This window comes from Amphiprion ocellaris, chromosome 12, assembly GCF_022539595.1.
Source record: "Amphiprion ocellaris isolate individual 3 ecotype Okinawa chromosome 12, ASM2253959v1, whole genome shotgun sequence".
NCBI lineage: Eukaryota > Metazoa > Chordata > Actinopteri > Pomacentridae > Amphiprion > Amphiprion ocellaris.
The window spans coordinates 19,395,298-19,412,658 of record NC_072777.1 but is presented as its reverse complement, the minus strand read 5'-3'; the positions used below and the strand labels follow the sequence as shown (position 1 = coordinate 19,412,658).

Below are 17,361 nucleotides of genomic sequence, written 5' to 3'. Positions count from 1 at the left end.
GGCTATAGTCCCCTATGCAGCAGTCATGGGTTTGAATCCAGCCCATGGCCATTTACTTCATGTGACTGCCCCACTCTTCCATCCACATTCCCTGCCTCTCTCCACTGTCTTATACAATAAAGGCAAAAAGGCCAAAAAACAATTTTAAAAAAAAAAGGTAAGACCTATTTTAAAACTGATGAAAATACTTTTGTCTGGTCTCTGGAAAAACTGCAAACCACTACACCTTTTAAGTATCAGAAAACTGACACCCAACAGGCTTCCATTTTGCACATTTATGCCTACTGCAGCTTTAATTCAGCTAAACATTAATAGATCATTAAAAAAACATGAAATGCACAAAAAAGATAAAGCCTGATATAAATATTTTCTAGTTCCTCTATAGTCCACTGTTATAGAAAAGGGAGACTCAATCATCTCAGCATGGCTGGTTGACTTTGGTTAATTAAACCAAGGGCTGTGTGTTGATGTGACCCTACTTTGAATAATGGCATCCTAATATCCACATCACATCCTACTGGTTTATTAAGTTTAAATGATCCAATGCAAAATAACATTTTAGGACTTTCACACAACACCTCTTTATCCAGTGAATTATTCTACTACCTACCACAGAATGTAATGAAACATGCTCGGCTGTGCTGGAAAACACTACGTGGAAGGGAGGCAGAGATTTGTACTCAGTCATTTCTGCCATAATTGTCTCTCATGAAAACTGGAATCAACATTTAAAACACTTTTTCTAGTTCCCACAGGTATTACCAACAGTGGAAAAAAGTTACTCTACATACTATAGATATTTAACTACTCACATTTTTTATGTTTCCATTATTATATCCCGGTTGATTTTTTGCAAATTATTAAACAAGACATATAGAAAAAAAGTCATTTTGACGAAATAGGTTGTATTGGGTAATTTTTCTGACAGAACTGCATGATTAGGTTAACTATCATCAGGAAAGCTGAAAATCCAACAATTCTTTTAATTTTTACAATTTCTGGCTCTAATAACACATCTTTGAAAATGGCTGTTTTTGAAGGATTCTGAGAGTTAAAGAAAAAATCCACTGCACAAGCTGTAAAATGTTTCAGTCAATTAATTCCTTAGCTGTTATTGCTTAAAAACTATTTTAAAAAAATAAGAAAACTGTGTCAAATGGTGTTTTTATATCATGCATATGAAAAAACAATCAGGCTTTGCTATATCATAGATCAATCACCATTATTGAAAAGTGGACCATTAAAGAGCCTCTACTCAAGCAGTTTCATGTTGACATCACTATCAACATTCGCTAATGCGAACAGACGTGAAAAACACAAGGAACTAAAGCAAACCAAGCACAGTTCTGTCTAAACACTGTTGTTACGATTTTGGAGGAGGTGTGTCAGCTTCATTGTTCAATATCTCTGCTGGAGCTGAGAGAGACGGGAAAGATCAAACTTGACACACAGTTTAAACTCCTAATGGCCAAACCACTAGGGGAGTGTCACCTCAGAAAACATGGCACACATAAAGTTGATGAATAAGAAAAGCAAGTATACCATGAAAGTCTGAGGGTAGACAGAAGTTTCAGGTCATGGTAACTCACCGTCACTGGCCCAGGAATAGTCAGGATGTCAATAAGACAAGAAAGCTGTTAAACTGATCAGAAGATTACTGAGCTGCAGTAACCTGCCTGCATCTGCAACTCATGATCCTGTAAAATCCACACCAACTAGAACAAATTCATTGCTAGAAAGCCAACAGCAATTCAAAACAAGCAGAAATCACTCTGTGTTTCATGGTTGGCATCTGCCAATAAGAGACAAATCCCAATATTATAATCTGGCAACATATACACACACACATTTGTTAATCCCACTTAACACATGACAGTCCTTGCATTTGAAGAAATTTATTTATTTGGAATAACCCCTTGAGGTGTGTCACCTCGTTTTCAAGGGGGTCCAGACAGTCAACAATACAGCAATATAACAACACAATACAATACACCACACAAACACATTCACACACAAACACAAATACAGAGGGAATTCAACCAAACTACCATAAGACAGTCTTTATCTACAGTGACTCAGAAATGGCAAGGTGGGAAAATTGCATGAGGAGGTGATGAAATAAAATAAAGAGATCCCTCAGCCACAAAAGCATTCAACCCTAAGATAAGAAGACAAATCACGTTTAAATAGATTTAGATTAGGGAGGGATCTAATGTTAGCGGGAAGATTGTTCCAATCAGCAGGAGCTTTAAACTTGAAGGCCTTTTTACCAATAGCCTTCTTAACATGAGGAACAGAGAAGAACAGCTGAGAGGTATGTCGTACTTGGTGTAAAGACGAAAATCGAGACAAGTATTGTTTCAGATAGGTTGGATAGTTTAAATTGTAACATTTATATATGAATACAAGCCAGTGCATATGTCTTCTCATATCAGGGGAGATGAGGTTGAGGTTATGATATAATGTACAGTGGTGAGTATGGAACGCACAGCCAAGAACAAACCTACAAATTCTATTGAAAGCAATATTTAACAGAGATAAGTCAGATTTGGAAGCAATTAGATAGACAACATCACAGTAGTCGAGCAAAGGAAATAGAAATTGCATAGCAAGTTTCTTCCTTATATTGAACGTGAAAAAGTGACGAGAGCCCAGGAATAGTCAGGATGTCAATAAGACAAGAAAGCTGTTAAACTGATCAGAAGATTACTGAGCTGCAGTAACCTGCCTGCATCTGCAACTCATGATCCTGTAAAATCCACACCAACTAGAACGAATTCATTGCTAGAAAGCCAACAGCAATTCAAAACAAGCAGAAATCACTCTGTGTTTCATGGTTGGCATCTGCCAATATGAGACAAATCCCAATATTATAATCTGGCAACATATACACACACACATTTGTTAATCCCACTTAACACATGACAGTCCTTGCATTTGATTAAATCTCCCTGAGCTCTCTTACTTGTGATCCTTTGGGGAAAGAAATACCAACAGAATCAGAGACAGTAGAGAGCCCAGGGGCCCAAACACTGGCCACTGGGGCTGAAATTAGCAAACAAAGACAGCCAAGGATCTTCTATGCAGTCATCTGACAACAGTGTCTACACAGAACAATTAAAGTCCCTAAAGACAACACACATTTCTGTTGAACTAATTAGAATGCAGAGACAAATTGAGAAAACTGCATGCAGACTGCAGCAGAGGACCTGACATAGAGTGCCTCCAATACTGAGAACACACAAATGAAGCGTCCACGCCTTTGTACTGTTTCTTTTTTCCAGTGATGGTTTTGGTAATACTGAGTACACATTTATTAATGCCAGCTCAAGCAGGACAGTAAAAGATCATGTTAACCTCTTCCAGCAAATGACAGCAGAAGAAATGAACTGAACATTTGTCATTTCTGAAGCAAACCGCTTTCATTTCTTTGTCATGCTGACTGGGTCACTACCCCAGAAACTGACTGAAGATGTGTCAACACCCCTCCAAATTCCTTTGCAAACTAACATATCAACTTCTAAAACTACATTTAAGCCCAAGTCAAGGCCAAGTGTAACTCGCCTCTGTTGTGGGCCATTTGGGCGCTACAGCAGTGGTATACAAAACATACATCCTCTTTTAACATGTTGTGGTCATATATTACCTGCTGACCCCAGCAGCACATGGTAGTCTGTTCCTCTCTGAACAGGCGTGTCATCCGACTCCTGCCTCTCCGACTCCTCGTAACGATCCCAGTTTGACTCCAGCTTCCTCCTGGAAAACACCTCCAGCCTGTCGCCATCCTCCTGAGACTTGTCCCCTTCATCTTGGTCCTGAAGGAGCACACGTCCGGGTGCACAGTGAACAAGATGATATTAAACAAAACCAGTAGGCAGAATCTGAAAGCTCTGGTATGGCAATGTCATCAGACCATGGCTGAAGGCTTATGTGTTATACCAAATAAAAATGGTCGATTTAGAAGGCGACAGAAAAAGATTTAGACTGAATGACTCCTAAAAGCAGGCAAGTTAATCCCATTAACCAGTAATTCATTCATTACTGTTAATAATTTAACACATTAAAAATATATTAATGGATAAGGCAGAAGATGAAGGACATGAAGTAGTCCTTCTATGGCCAGTTGCGTGCAAACAGATAGTATTGTGGGTTTATATACAGTGTCGTGAAAAAGTATTTGCCCCCTTCTCGAATTCTTAGTTGTTGCTTATTTTCCCCACTTTAATGTTTAAGATCATCAAACAAATGTAAATAAACGCAAAATGCAGTTTTTCAATGATGGTTTTATTTATTAAGGGGAAAAAAACTATTCAAAGCTTTGTGGTCCTGTGTGAAAAATAATTGCTCTCGAAACCTAATATCTGGTTGGGCCACCCTCAGCAGCAACAACTGAAATCAAGCGTTTTCTATAACTGGCAATGAATCTTCTTTGCAGAATTGCTTTAATTCAGCAACACTAGAAGGTTTTCAAGCATGAACAGCTTTTTTAAGGTCATGCAACAGCATTTCAATGGGATTCAAGTCTGGACTTTGACTAGGCCACTTCAAAAACCTTCATTTTGTTTTCTGTTCACTTCTGCAGAAAGTGCACAGATCCTCTGTTTAAGCATGGCACAAAAACTTACAGATACATATTTCACAAATTCTGTGAGGGGTATTTGGTTGTGCTTGAACAATTATTTCCATTTGCAATTATTATTCTATGAACTGACTAATCTTTTTGTCCATAAATATCACGAGGCCAGCACATTACATTCCTGCCATCAGGAGACAGTTGGGAGATTTTGGGCATGTTTACTTAAAACCAGGGGTGTAGTGCTATTTGTTAAAGCACCTTTGATGCAAAGGCACAGTTAAGTTGTGGCTGGTTTCTAAGGTTACATAATTACTCTTCCTACTGTGACAAGTTTAAATACATTAGTCAACTATAACTGACCACATGATCAAATGCTAGACTGTATGAATAGTTGATGAAGTCATCATGTTGCAGCTCAATCATTTACAAAAAGAACAGCTTAATACTCCCATCTAAAGGATTATGTCCATATTGTTACAGTATTTTACCATCAGTCAAATGGCTATGAGATGGCAGACTGTGAGCCGACGACCTAATTAAGTCATTTCTGAAAATAATGTGCTACAAACCCATATTTAGAACCAAACAGTGATGGACTCTAGAAATAATAAAGGCAGAAATAAAGGCTTTAAGTTATTCCCTTCTATAATTATTAGCTTACCTTTTTAGTTGTTCCAAAAAAATGAAAGGATAGTTTGCTTCTTTTTCATCTTCAGTGATTCACATGTAGACTAGATGAAAAAATCATTTCACTCATCATGCCACTCTAAAACATCTAGCAGCTCCCAGCAACATGGGTGGAATGGTTTCTTGTATCTTACTCTGCATGAATCAAACGCGTCTTTAATGTCAATATGACAGCTCAACTGACCATTTGTGTTTAATGCCTAACTTGCTTGACATACGCATGGGGATTTGACTGGACTGAATGACTGGATCCTCTGGTGCTTATTAAAAAATGTATATCAATTTAAACTACATTATGTCAACTGCAAAGATTCCATATCCTCACCCAGAGCAAAAAAAAAAGTGGTGGAGCGTCAGCAGCTGCACAACACCTAAAAATAAATTACATGATTACTTGCTGCAGGTTGATTTTTCTATTGATCAGCTGTGATAGTGGCTTCTCTTAAATGATACAAGTATTTACAGTTTACTGGAGCCTTTAGTTTTACTTTACTTGGGTTGATTTAACCTATTTACATGCAGCATCAATGAATCAAAAGTTAGGTCATAAAACTCTGTAAACACTTATGGCAGTAATTGAAAAATTCTCCATTTTAAACATGTCAGGATGGATTTTCAATAGTTTTTCAAAGTTTAAAAGCAGCAAATCCAATTAAGAGATGAATGTTTGAAAGCTGGAAAAATGTAATAGTAAACATCAATAATCAGATAAGTTGATAAACTTCTCAAGCAGAAATGCAAAAAAAAAAAAAAGTACATACAACAGCTCCTTAAAAAGCAAAGTCCTTGGTTACAATGATCTGTGCACTTTGCTTCACTTCCCAGATCATTCTGCAAAAGTATTTCTACGTTTCTGTGTCCTGTACCATTTTCTGTCTAATGTCACCTTGAAATTTGAACAACAGCACATTTCAGATGATGGATAAAAGGAGACACCTTAAAAATCTTTGAGCATCAAAATCTTACAGGGAATTTTACAGAAATTTAAGGCTGAGCAATTAATTAAATCGCAATATAGCCACGTATAATATCCAAATCACAGAAGCTGCAATTTTTCCTAAAGTTCATATGTGTTATAGCATGCACTACCATTCATACGTTTGCGGTCACCCAGACAATTTCATGTTTTCCATGAAAACTCACACTTTCATTCATGTGCTAACATAATTGCACAAGGGTTTTCTAATCATCAGTTAGCCTTTCAACATGATTAGCGAACACAATGTACCATTAGAACACAGGAGTGATGTTCCTCTGTACCCCTATGTAGATATTCCATTAAAAATCAGCCATTTCCAGATAGAATAGTCATTTATCACATTAAAAATGTGTAAACTGTATTTCTGATTCATTTAATGTTATTTTCATTGAAAAAGTTGCTTTTCTTTCAAAAAAGGGCATTTCTAAGTGACCCCAACCTTTTGAACAGCAGTGTACATTATTATCACAAAAATAAGGCTGTAGAACATTGGGGAAAAATGTCATTGCATTATTTTGTTGGTCTGTAATATATTTGATAATGTATGAAAAAGTGTGAATTTTCAGCAGCTAGCTTAACTAATTCTGTTTGGAAAGAATGAGTTATTCTAGGATGATTGGGGTAATTTTATAGGGAAGGGTATCAGCATTGAAAATAAAAAAGCCTCATCCAAAATAGTTTTGAGTGGCATTCAGTTCTGGCTTTGCATTGTGGTAAGGATTTTAACGGTCAAACAAGCGAAGTTGAATTTCTTTTTGCAACCAAACCTTCCTTTTCAGTGTTTCTCTCCTGTTCCTCATTCATTTTGCGGTGCACATAAGGAGGCTGCCTGTCAACCAACTCAGTGCCTTTAAAAGAAACCTCTGTTTATCCAAGAACCTTTAAATCAGAGTAAATAAGGTTCTTCTCTTGTAGATTAGTTATGGAAAATGGAACCACGCAAGTTTTCTGAAATGATTTAGCTAATTTGAATTACTTCACATCGCACTATGTTTAATGTGACTAATGTATATTGACACATTGAAGCATCAAGGCTGAAATGATATATGCAGCCATAATTGTAAATTTCCAATCTCCAAGTCAAATTCTCAAACTGTAAGGGAGGAAGCTCGTGTGATAAATACTGCAGCAAAAAACATATCCCCATCTTCATACTCTTTTAAGCCAAAAAATACTGCTAAAATGACTATTCCTACTAAAATCCTGACTTATGTTGCATTTTTTTTTTTTATTTTGCATATTGGAAATGTGCATGCAGAATAATATTGGATTTTATAGGCTGGCTTTGATCAGTAATGTAACTGTCATGATTTGGAAATTACAGCATAAAGAGTTGGCATATAGTCTGAAAAGTCATTTAAGACGTCTCAATTTTACATTCATTTTTATTTTATTTAACATTAAACTGTATGTTTTAGATATCGTGACTACAATTTTCCTGTAATAACAACAATACCACAATGAGAATTTGTGAGCTGGTCATTAACACATCGCTCTTATTCATAATTGGTAGCCAAGCCCCACAAAAAGGTCAAGGTAAACGGCATGTCTCACTGTCTCTGCTGAAACTGAACTTGTTAAATTTTTTTGAGTCATACATTTTTTTCTGTATTGTTACATAGCTGCTCAAATCTTCTAATAATGCTGCCATGGAAATGTGCAACATGACAATGACAAAGCTCTGGGTTCACTCAGCATTCCATGTGTCCTAGCAAAAGTCAAACTAAATCATGCACATTTTTCTCCAACATCCTCAAAGACCACATGATAGCTGTGGATGCACCAAAGGAGATTTTGTGATTGCAATCAAGAAGCCCCTGTGTACCAAAGTAGATTTCTATGATTGCAATCACCGAGCCCCTATTGTTTCTCTTCTAATTCTGTAGTTACCATGGCAGGCGCATTAGCTGACTGAACATCCCTGTGGAAATGAAGCTGGAGCCCCTAGTGTCATATCCAAAGCAAGACAATTAAGTGTTTGATCACTATGATGATGCATAAAAAGGTTCATTCTGTTCAGTCTGTCTCTATAATAGACATGATGGCAGGGTCTCACGTGTGTACAGTACAATGGATGACAGAAGTGCTCCATGATAAGCTAAAGCATGTTGCACACAGGACTGTATGGAAGCAAAAAGTATACATAGAATATTTTTTGTCAAACCTGGCATTCAAGGCTCCACCAAGTACAACTTTATTCAAAGACAATATCGATATCTGAATTCGTTTACAACGCTGTGTGCGCAGATGGCTGCGTCTACATGTAGTTTTAGTTAAAAGGAGCTCTGCCACCGGGTAAGCACAGCACTGAAATGGCTGCAAGTTAGGCCGAATTGAAGTCGAGGCCCTGTTTGGATTTACGGTATCAACCTGAGAACGTGTGCCTTTTGTCAGTATCAAAAAATACAACTTTCACTTGTTTTTCAGTTAAGTTTGAGCGAGATAACGGGGCCACCAAGCTCCTATGCACGCTCACCCACTGGTGGAAGTCCGCTGAATGGGCGCCTCCCCCGCGGCCACGACCACGGTGGTGGTCTCTTTTCCCCCGGCCGCGGTGCTGGCCTCCTCGGCTTCGGCCTCGGTGTTCACCGCTTAAACTTTCGCTGTTGTTTCCAGCTCGGCCACCTCTTTTCCAACCGCCTCCCCTACCTCTACTCACTCTACCCTCCATTACTGTAAACTGTAGACGGACAACTTAGCATGTGACACCTCATAGTTGAGCGGAATGGGTGTTACATCGAAAGGTGTCTTATGTGTTTGATTTGGTGTGTAGTTCCGGTTTCATATGAACCAACAGCTTGAGAAAATTCCTCTACACAGAATGTAAAAGCTTTTCAACTTCGAGTGTAAACGGCATTGTTTTAATTTGTTTTATTAGTGTAGATCAGGAAGTAAAACGTATTATAAATTCAATTGATATATTGAAATAGTATTTGTTCATTTGTTCAAGAAGAATAAAATTTGTAAATGTAAAAAATATGTGTGTGTGTTTGTGTAATTACAGCAGATTTACATAATAATCAATAAAACAGAAAACTTTTTTGTTTTTAAATCACAGATCTTACTTGAAATTAGATGTCTTAGAATAAATCACACTTCAGTATAGTTATCAGATTTTTTTTATTAATTAAATTTATAAAGGAGTTTGGAAAATATCTAATGACTGAAAATAATTCTGTAGACTTGTTATCATTTCTGCAGTGGTATTATGATACTATATAATAACATGTTTCTTGGTGACAATATTTTTTTCCCCCTTTTTCCATCCCAGGTGCTGAATACACATATTTTCATGTAACTAACAAACCCAATAACCAAAAATGAACCTGAACGTTGTTGCTTTGTTTTATGAGTTTTTAAAAAAATTAATAAAACAACTTTCCTTTTTCTATCTTTCTTATCAGTCTGAGTAAAATGAAATAGGTGAATTGATTTTTTAAAGCATTTTTTAAATTATATCTCTGCTGTTTTCTTTTCATTTCAGGGTAACTGCTGATTCTGCATGGGGCCACAAACAAGCATTTCTTACCTTTAACACAGACAGATACCACAGCACCATGGATCACCAAAACAGCACTTTTGGCAACACTTCAAATGTCCAGGATGCTCCTCACAGCCTCTGGGAGGTTATAACCATCGCTACAGTGTCAGCCATTGTCAGCCTAATAACTATAGTTGGTAATGTCCTGGTGATGCTCTCCTTTAAAGTAAACAGCCAACTTAAGACTGTAAACAACTACTATCTGCTGAGTTTGGCATTTGCTGACCTCATCATAGGAGTGCTGTCCATGAACTTATACACCACATATATACTGATGGGTTACTGGTCCTTGGGGAACCTTGCATGTGATCTCTGGCTAGCAGTGGACTATGTGGCCAGCAATGCGTCAGTTATGAACTTACTTGTTATCAGCTTTGACAGATACTTCTCCATTACAAGGCCGTTGACTTACAGGGCAAAGAGGACTCCAAAGAGAGCTGCCATCATGATTGGCCTGGCATGGCTGGTGTCGTTTGTCCTCTGGGCACCGCCTATTCTGTGCTGGCAGTACTTTGTAGGAGAGAGAACAGTGCCTGTGGACAAGTGCGAAATCCAGTTTTTGACAAACCCTGTGATCACATTTGGGACAGCTATTGCTGCTTTCTATATCCCAGTCTCTGTTATGACCATCCTTTACTGCAGGATCTACAAGGAAACGCAAAAACGGACAAAAGACCTAGCAGAGCTGCAAGGGCTCACAAAAGAAAATGTTCCAGAGGGAACTAAACCACAGAAAACAATAATTCATTCTTGTTTTCATTTCACCAGAGAGAGAAGAGACCAGAGTCAGGCTTCCTGGTCCTCATCTAATCAAAGCAATGCCACTAAAACTACCACTAGATCAGATGAGGCATGGGCAAAAGCAGACCAGATCACTTCTTTTAACAGCTACACATCATCAGAGGAAGAGGAGCATCGTGTATCAGTAGAAACCCCACAAGGATCTTTCAAAGAGCAAGGCAGTGGACAGAGTAACAAGAATGGGCAGGCGACTGATTATACAGAAGATCCATACTTTTCCACTCCTCAAAAGAAGAACAATAAAAAGTGCATCTCTTATAAGTTTAAGCCCGGCTCAAAAGGTAAAAACGGTAATCCCACAAGTGCTACACCTTGCCCACCTGAAGCAGAGCAGCCTGCCAAAAACGCCTCTCCCTCCACCTCTTCCACCACCTCCAAACCCATGGACCCCACCCTGAAGAACCAAATCACCAAGAGAAAGAGGATGGTGCTGGTGAAGGAGAAGAAGGCAGCACAGACTCTCAGTGCCATCCTCCTGGCCTTCATCCTCACATGGACACCATACAACATCATGGTGCTCATCTCAACTTTCTGTGCTGACTGCATCCCCATGTCTCTCTGGCACCTGGGCTACTGGCTGTGCTACGTCAACAGCACCATTAATCCCATGTGCTACGCTCTCTGCAACAAGACCTTCCAGAAGACCTTCCGCATGCTTCTGCTGTGCCAGTGGAGAAGGAGGAGGAGAGGCGACGACAAGTTGTACTGGGGTGGACAAAACCCAAATGTCAACAATAAAATGACTTGATGAGGCACTGCAATATTATATAGCAGATGAATTGCCCACATTCTGGATTTTCTTGATGTATACTGCCATCAGTGATGCATGTGATTTTTGTGTTGAAATACATTTTGATGGAAATGAGGCTGATGCAGCACTTTAACAGCTGTTCCATATTATTCCAGTGGGGCAACCTCATGAAGGTGGCTGCACATGCTTGCAATTAAATGATTAAAATGGGTTCAGACTGTTTAAAGGTCTATTCTAAAGGGGGTACCGCTGATTTTACATATTGAAGTCTGTTCACAGGAAAAAGCTACAGGGCTGCTGAGGGAACTGAGTCTAATAGAGTGATTCCACTTGAGTAAATGTTGGTTCAGGGAAAAATGTCAATGTAAAGTTCAGAAAGAAGTGAGCTTACCAAATCCCTGCCTCATCTCTGCTTAAGGCTAATATCTCAAGGCTTTTAGCTTGTACTTGAAGGACATGCCCAAATCTCTGCCCAAACTGCAGATACATTGTGTTGCTGGTAATGTAGCCATCAGTCTTTGACAAGGCAGACAAATTTGTAAAAAAAAAACAAAAAAAAAAAACTCTGGTTCTGTTGCATCAGTTATGTTTTTAATAGTTCATCATAAGAGTGCAATGGTAAATTGGTGGAGAACACCTTTAAAACAATACTTACAGGCCCAAATGTGCATTGAAAGAAATATTGTTGTAATTGTTCTTCCTCTCCATAATGGCCATGCAACAATCTATTTCAACCTCGACTCAGATGTGAAAGATGGAAGACAAAATGTACAGTCGTCCTTCTGTGCAAAACTTCATAGTCAATATAAGCCAGAGTCTTTTGTTTAAATGCTTACACAGGCAAAAAGAGGCAAACCCTGACAACCACAGTCTAACAATGCATAAAGTACGAATGTACTGTATCTAAAGACTCAACACACAAAATAGAAGATGTAATAACAGAAACATAGGGGGCGACTTGCCCAGTAAAATGTCCAGATTCTTTGTCCTACATTGTCTGTCTGCATTGCTTTCTCAGTAATTATGTCTGTTTTTATGTGTGTCCATAATTCACTTTGACAAGTAGGATTTTGTCGGAAGAAATAGGCTGCTTGCTTCATGCTGATTATACCATTTTAGTGCCAATTAAAGAAAGTTTTGACATTAAATATTCATTTATTAACAAAAGTCACATTCTACATTTTTACTCTGTCATTTCACTGCACTGTTTAGTCTTGTCTTGTGCACTGTTCAGAATTTGTACTTGTTCCTGTCAAGGCGCCTTATCTTGGCTGTCTTGTTTTTGCACTGCATAAATGTTAATTGCAGCAATCCTGGCCTCAGAGAAACCAGACTTTATACTTGTTTCACTCTTGTATTTGAATGGGCTGACAGAAAAGTTCTTGATTCTTTATGGTTTATGGTACAAAACTAAAGTAGATTTTTGTTACTTTTTTGGTCAGTGTCAGGGTGAAAATGAAAAACTAATAAAATTAAGATAAAATAAAATAAAAACAGAATGAATAATTTAATTTAACCCATTGTATTCTTTGAGCTATTTAACCATATTATAACAGTCTCTTTTCTCCATTTCCACCTCCTCCAGGTTACTTTTTTGCTATACAGTCTCAAGCTATCAATATGACTAGAAGGAAATCTGTACATTTAACATTTATGCCTACTAGTCAAATTCCAATCCTCTGTTCAACGTTCAAAAGTAGTTTGCATACATTTCAAACAGTTTATATTTATAACATAGTGATGTAAGTGTAACCAGCTATGCGTTTATTAATGTACAGTATCTGTCTTCAGCAAGCCTAGTCTCCTATGGAGAGATATTATTAAAATAGTATTTTACAATACAGTACACAGCAGGAGTACACTCCATCAATTAAATGTCAAATGATTTGAAACTGCATCAGCTTACATTAATTACATTACCTCTCAACTTAAGTTGAACAGTAGAATAACTGCTGTTGCGTAAAATGAGAAACTAACAGTTTAAGATTTACCATAATAAAAATACAGGTCCACAGTAAGAACTTAATGCAACAAAAATCAGTCATTACTGGGATTCAAATATATTTTTTAATACTTCGTAAATCTACCTTTATTTTGGATGACAGACACAATTCTCCTCTGCGAGTGATAACAAGTCCACAAAGTTCTAGAGAGATGTTCTGTCTATAGAGACTATTACAGTGGGGATGTGTTGCTCAGCCTGTCTCTTTAAAATACCCCAAAGATGTTCTAGTGGATTCAAGGTAGGCAACAAACTTGTCCATGTCATAGTTTTCACTTTTGACAGTATGCTTTTTAAAATCATTATAATGCTTGAATATTCCTCTTCTGTAAATGTCTGCAAATTGAGACTCATCTTGTCAGCCAGTATTTTGGTATATTAATAGCCTTTTACAGTGTATTCTATAAATGTACTCTCCCAAAAAATGTTTGTGTTCATGCAGCCCCATATCATCACACTCCCACCTCTGTGCTTCACTGTCAGGACTATGCATTCATCGGGTAGTCCTAAACAAGATCACACCAATCTAGATCCCATCTGGGCCAAACAAATTTATCTTGGTCTAATCTTTGAAAAAACAAAAAAAAAAACCGCACTCCAACATTTATCATGCTTCTCTTTGTGTTTTTAAGTTTTGTCTTCCAGTTTTGAACTGAACAGCAAGACAAGGCATTTTTCATGGATGCTGTCTAAAGGGGTTGATATTGTGTCATGTTGTTTACACTGTCACTGGCAGGACCGACTTTCCTTGATAATCCCTGCGGCAAGTGAGAAGCACCTGCAAGTCTGTTTTTTACAGCTAGATTGTGCAGGGAGCGCATTGCCTATGGCATCAACTTAGGAGGATGGGCACTGCAACCTTGATTCTATACTTCTTGATTACGGCTGCAACTGAGCTTCCAAAAAAATTTTTTTGTTCCTCACTGATCTTCCTGTATCATTCCATTAATTGGTGTTCAAATCCAGACTTAAAGACTAGTTGTTAGCTAGCACATCAATAACCCATTTTCAGCTTGCAATGTTTATATACTGATTATATACTGATCAGGCATAACATTATGACTACCTACCTAATATTATGCTGGTCCCCTTTATGCTGCTAAAACTCCTCTGACCCAGTGGTTCATGGACACAGGACCTCTGGGGATGTCCTGTGGCACTGGGATGGTGGCAGTGAATTCTGTGGGTCCTGTGGGTTGCAGGATGGGACCTACCTACACTATTGTTCAAAAGTTCGGGGTCACTTAGAAATGTCCTTATTTTGAAAGAAAATCAGCTTTTTTCAATGAAGATAATATTAAATGAATCAGAAATACAATCTAGACATTGTTAACCTGGTAAATGACTATTCTAGCTTGAAACGGCTGATTTTTAATGGAATATCTACATAGGAGTATAGCGGCCCATGTCCAGCAATCATCACTCCTGTGTTCTAATCGTACATTGCATTAGCTAATCGTGTTGAAAGGCTAAATGATGATTAGAAAACCCTTGTGCAATTATGTGAGCACATGAATAAAAATGTGAGTTTTCATGGGAAACATGAAATTGCCTGGGGGACTTTTGAACGTTAGTGTAGATCAGGCTAATCCTGGCACATCCCACAGATGCTCAATAAGATAATGGATCTGGGGAGTGTGGAACCCAGGTGAACATCTTAGCTCTGTCATATTCTGCAGGCCACTCCTGAGGGGAGGGGTTGGAGGTTGCTTGATCTGCAATGTTTAGGTGGTACGTGTCAAACATCCACATAAATGTCAGGACTCAAGGTTTGCCAGCAGAATGTTGCATTATTGCAAGATGATTAATGTTATTCACTTCACCTGTCAGTGGTCATAATGTTGTGATCGTTGTATTTTAGTAGGGGCTTCTGAAGTCAAGCGTTTGCATACGCTAATCTCGCCGCAGTCATTACAGTGCATTTTTAATATAGCCTGTTTTTTGTTTTTTTTAGGTTTAAATGGCATTAGATAAGCTCTGGTAAAGATGAATTATCTTTCACACATCAGCACCTGTGTTTTAAATTTCCACTCCCTGAGATGTGGTGGAAAAGAATGCATTTTACGCTAAAAAGACTGTAACATATTCACTTTATCTGGCTGAAGTTTAAAACTCAGGAATGTATATTTTGTCATTCTTGTCTTCATCAGAGCAAGGGTTTTCATAGAGTGAGTATTGTGTTGCCACGGAAACAGTAAGTTCCATGACGAGCACACTTTAAGCCTCACTTCTAAAGCTTGTTGGCATGAATGTGCGGCAACTATCACTAGTTTACTTACCAGGCATGTTATGGCATCATAGGGAGCAAGTTTTTCTATTTCCAAGCAGACTTACAGTCGTTAATTTACAATAGACATCACAGACAATACAAATCTTGGATGTAAAAGTCTCAGTGAATCCAAATTAAAAGGGACAAATTTCAATAACTTGCTCATCTTATAGCATCAACCTGTCTTCGCCTGATCAGAGGAGTAATAACAACCAACTTTTAACCAATATACTGTATGAGCATGTCAGTAAAAACTCTGCATAACCTGCGTATAATCCTCCTTTATTCTATTGTTTACTTGTATATACATACATAATATAGGCTTACATGATTGAAACACAATGTATAGTATGAAGAATATATTTCACTCATGTTGGATTTTACACCTCACATTTGGTAAATGTAACTTGCTTAGTGTAAATCACTGTTTAGTGAATGTTTTATCTCCTGTTTTCTATCTTGGCTCGTGCAGTTGATATTTGATCTTGTGTTTAAGGGCTAATCTGTACGTTTATGCGTATTTACAGCTACATTAGTTGAACAGTGGTAATATTACATGTGAGATTATTTATGGTTCACACCTCTTCTCCCATTAATATTCAAATTACTGTAAAAAAAAAAAAAAAAAAAAAAGACTTTGTACATGTGTATTTGAAGCCTGACTACCCTCATGTCTCTTTGATGGATGAGTGACGCTCTTGTAAATTATTGCTTTTATGTGTTTTATGGTGTAATGTCAAATGTATCTCCCTAAACTCTGTGCCTTTTGTTCTGCTCATTGTGGCAAAAGTGCTTTATGAATGAATCTGTATTCATCATCCGTCTGTGCAGTTTTGTTAAGGTGAGTGTGTGTGCCAATATGGACAGAGAAATTCACATTCAGAGACAGAATTCTAATCACCATCAGCTTGTTGAATCTGATTCGATTTGTTTTGAAAATTCTTTTTATTTGAGAAGTGAGGAAAGTCATTACTGAACTCAACTAGCTGACTTCTCAAATATGCCATGAATAGCATGTGCTAATAGCATGACTGTTGCTAAGCGCAGAGAGACTTCAAAGAGGTCACTGGAGGTTTCACTGGCCCCGAGACTACATGGCAGCATGTGCTGTTGTCCAATAAAATAGTCTCTTTGCTCTGATGGAACAAATGAAAACAACAAAAGCTTGATATACAGTAGCTCCACAGACCTCAGACATTCTTCCAAAGATATTAAAAACTGCAGAAAAACAGATCACCTTGATACAGAGCATGGGCACAATCATTTGTTTTAAGCTCATATATCCCAAATAGTGAATGGTGGTGATGTGCCTGTGACAAAAGGAAAAAACACAATTTTCATGCACTAAAACATGTCTTCTTTTGAAGTGGAAGCTAAGTCCCAAATCACGGGCCAGAGTCTAAGGCTTGATCGTCTTCAAATGTCCAAAAAGCTTCTTTAAAGATCTTTAAAAAAAATAATAAAAAATCACCAGAAATCAGCACTTGGAGGCAGCAGGATTTATTGCCGACAGAAAATCCAGTAGTTCTTAGAAGTGATTTGCACCCCTAAGAAAAACCGGAGATACTGAGTTGTGCATCATCTTTTATGCTGACAGAGTTGGTCATTTTTTCCACGCCTCTCAGGGCATATGATTGGAGAAGCAGTTTTGACAGCATTATACTATTCTACATTTAGTCGTCAGATATTGACATCAGGTTATCATATTTCACACCCAACAGAGGACATTAGGTTATCATTAGGTTATGTTTTATA

At 37.8% G+C, this 17,361-nt stretch overlaps 2 protein-coding genes across 2 annotated transcripts in view; one reads left to right on the top strand and one right to left on the bottom strand.

Annotated features, from left to right (window-relative positions):
* aven (apoptosis, caspase activation inhibitor) overlaps window positions 1–8,954 on the bottom strand; it is a 52,608-nt gene extending 43,654 nt beyond the window's left edge. Inside the window, exons 1-2 of the mRNA XM_055015876.1 lie at window positions 8,719–8,954; window positions 3,647–3,815 (exon numbers count right to left, since the gene is read on the bottom strand). Coding sequence (XP_054871851.1) covers window positions 3,647–3,815; window positions 8,719–8,913 — 364 coding nt within the window. The 5' untranslated portion in view covers window positions 8,914–8,954. The remainder of the gene's footprint in view (window positions 1–3,646; window positions 3,816–8,718) is intronic.
* Window positions 1–17,304, top strand: part of chrm5b (cholinergic receptor, muscarinic 5b) — a 29,386-nt gene extending 12,082 nt beyond the window's left edge. The window contains exon 2 of the mRNA XM_023271761.3: window positions 9,727–17,304. Within this exon, the coding sequence (XP_023127529.2) occupies window positions 9,800–11,332 (1,533 nt within the window). The 5' untranslated portion in view covers window positions 9,727–9,799 and the 3' untranslated portion in view covers window positions 11,333–17,304. The remainder of the gene's footprint in view (window positions 1–9,726) is intronic.
* Window positions 17,305–17,361: the final 57 nt, after the last annotated feature.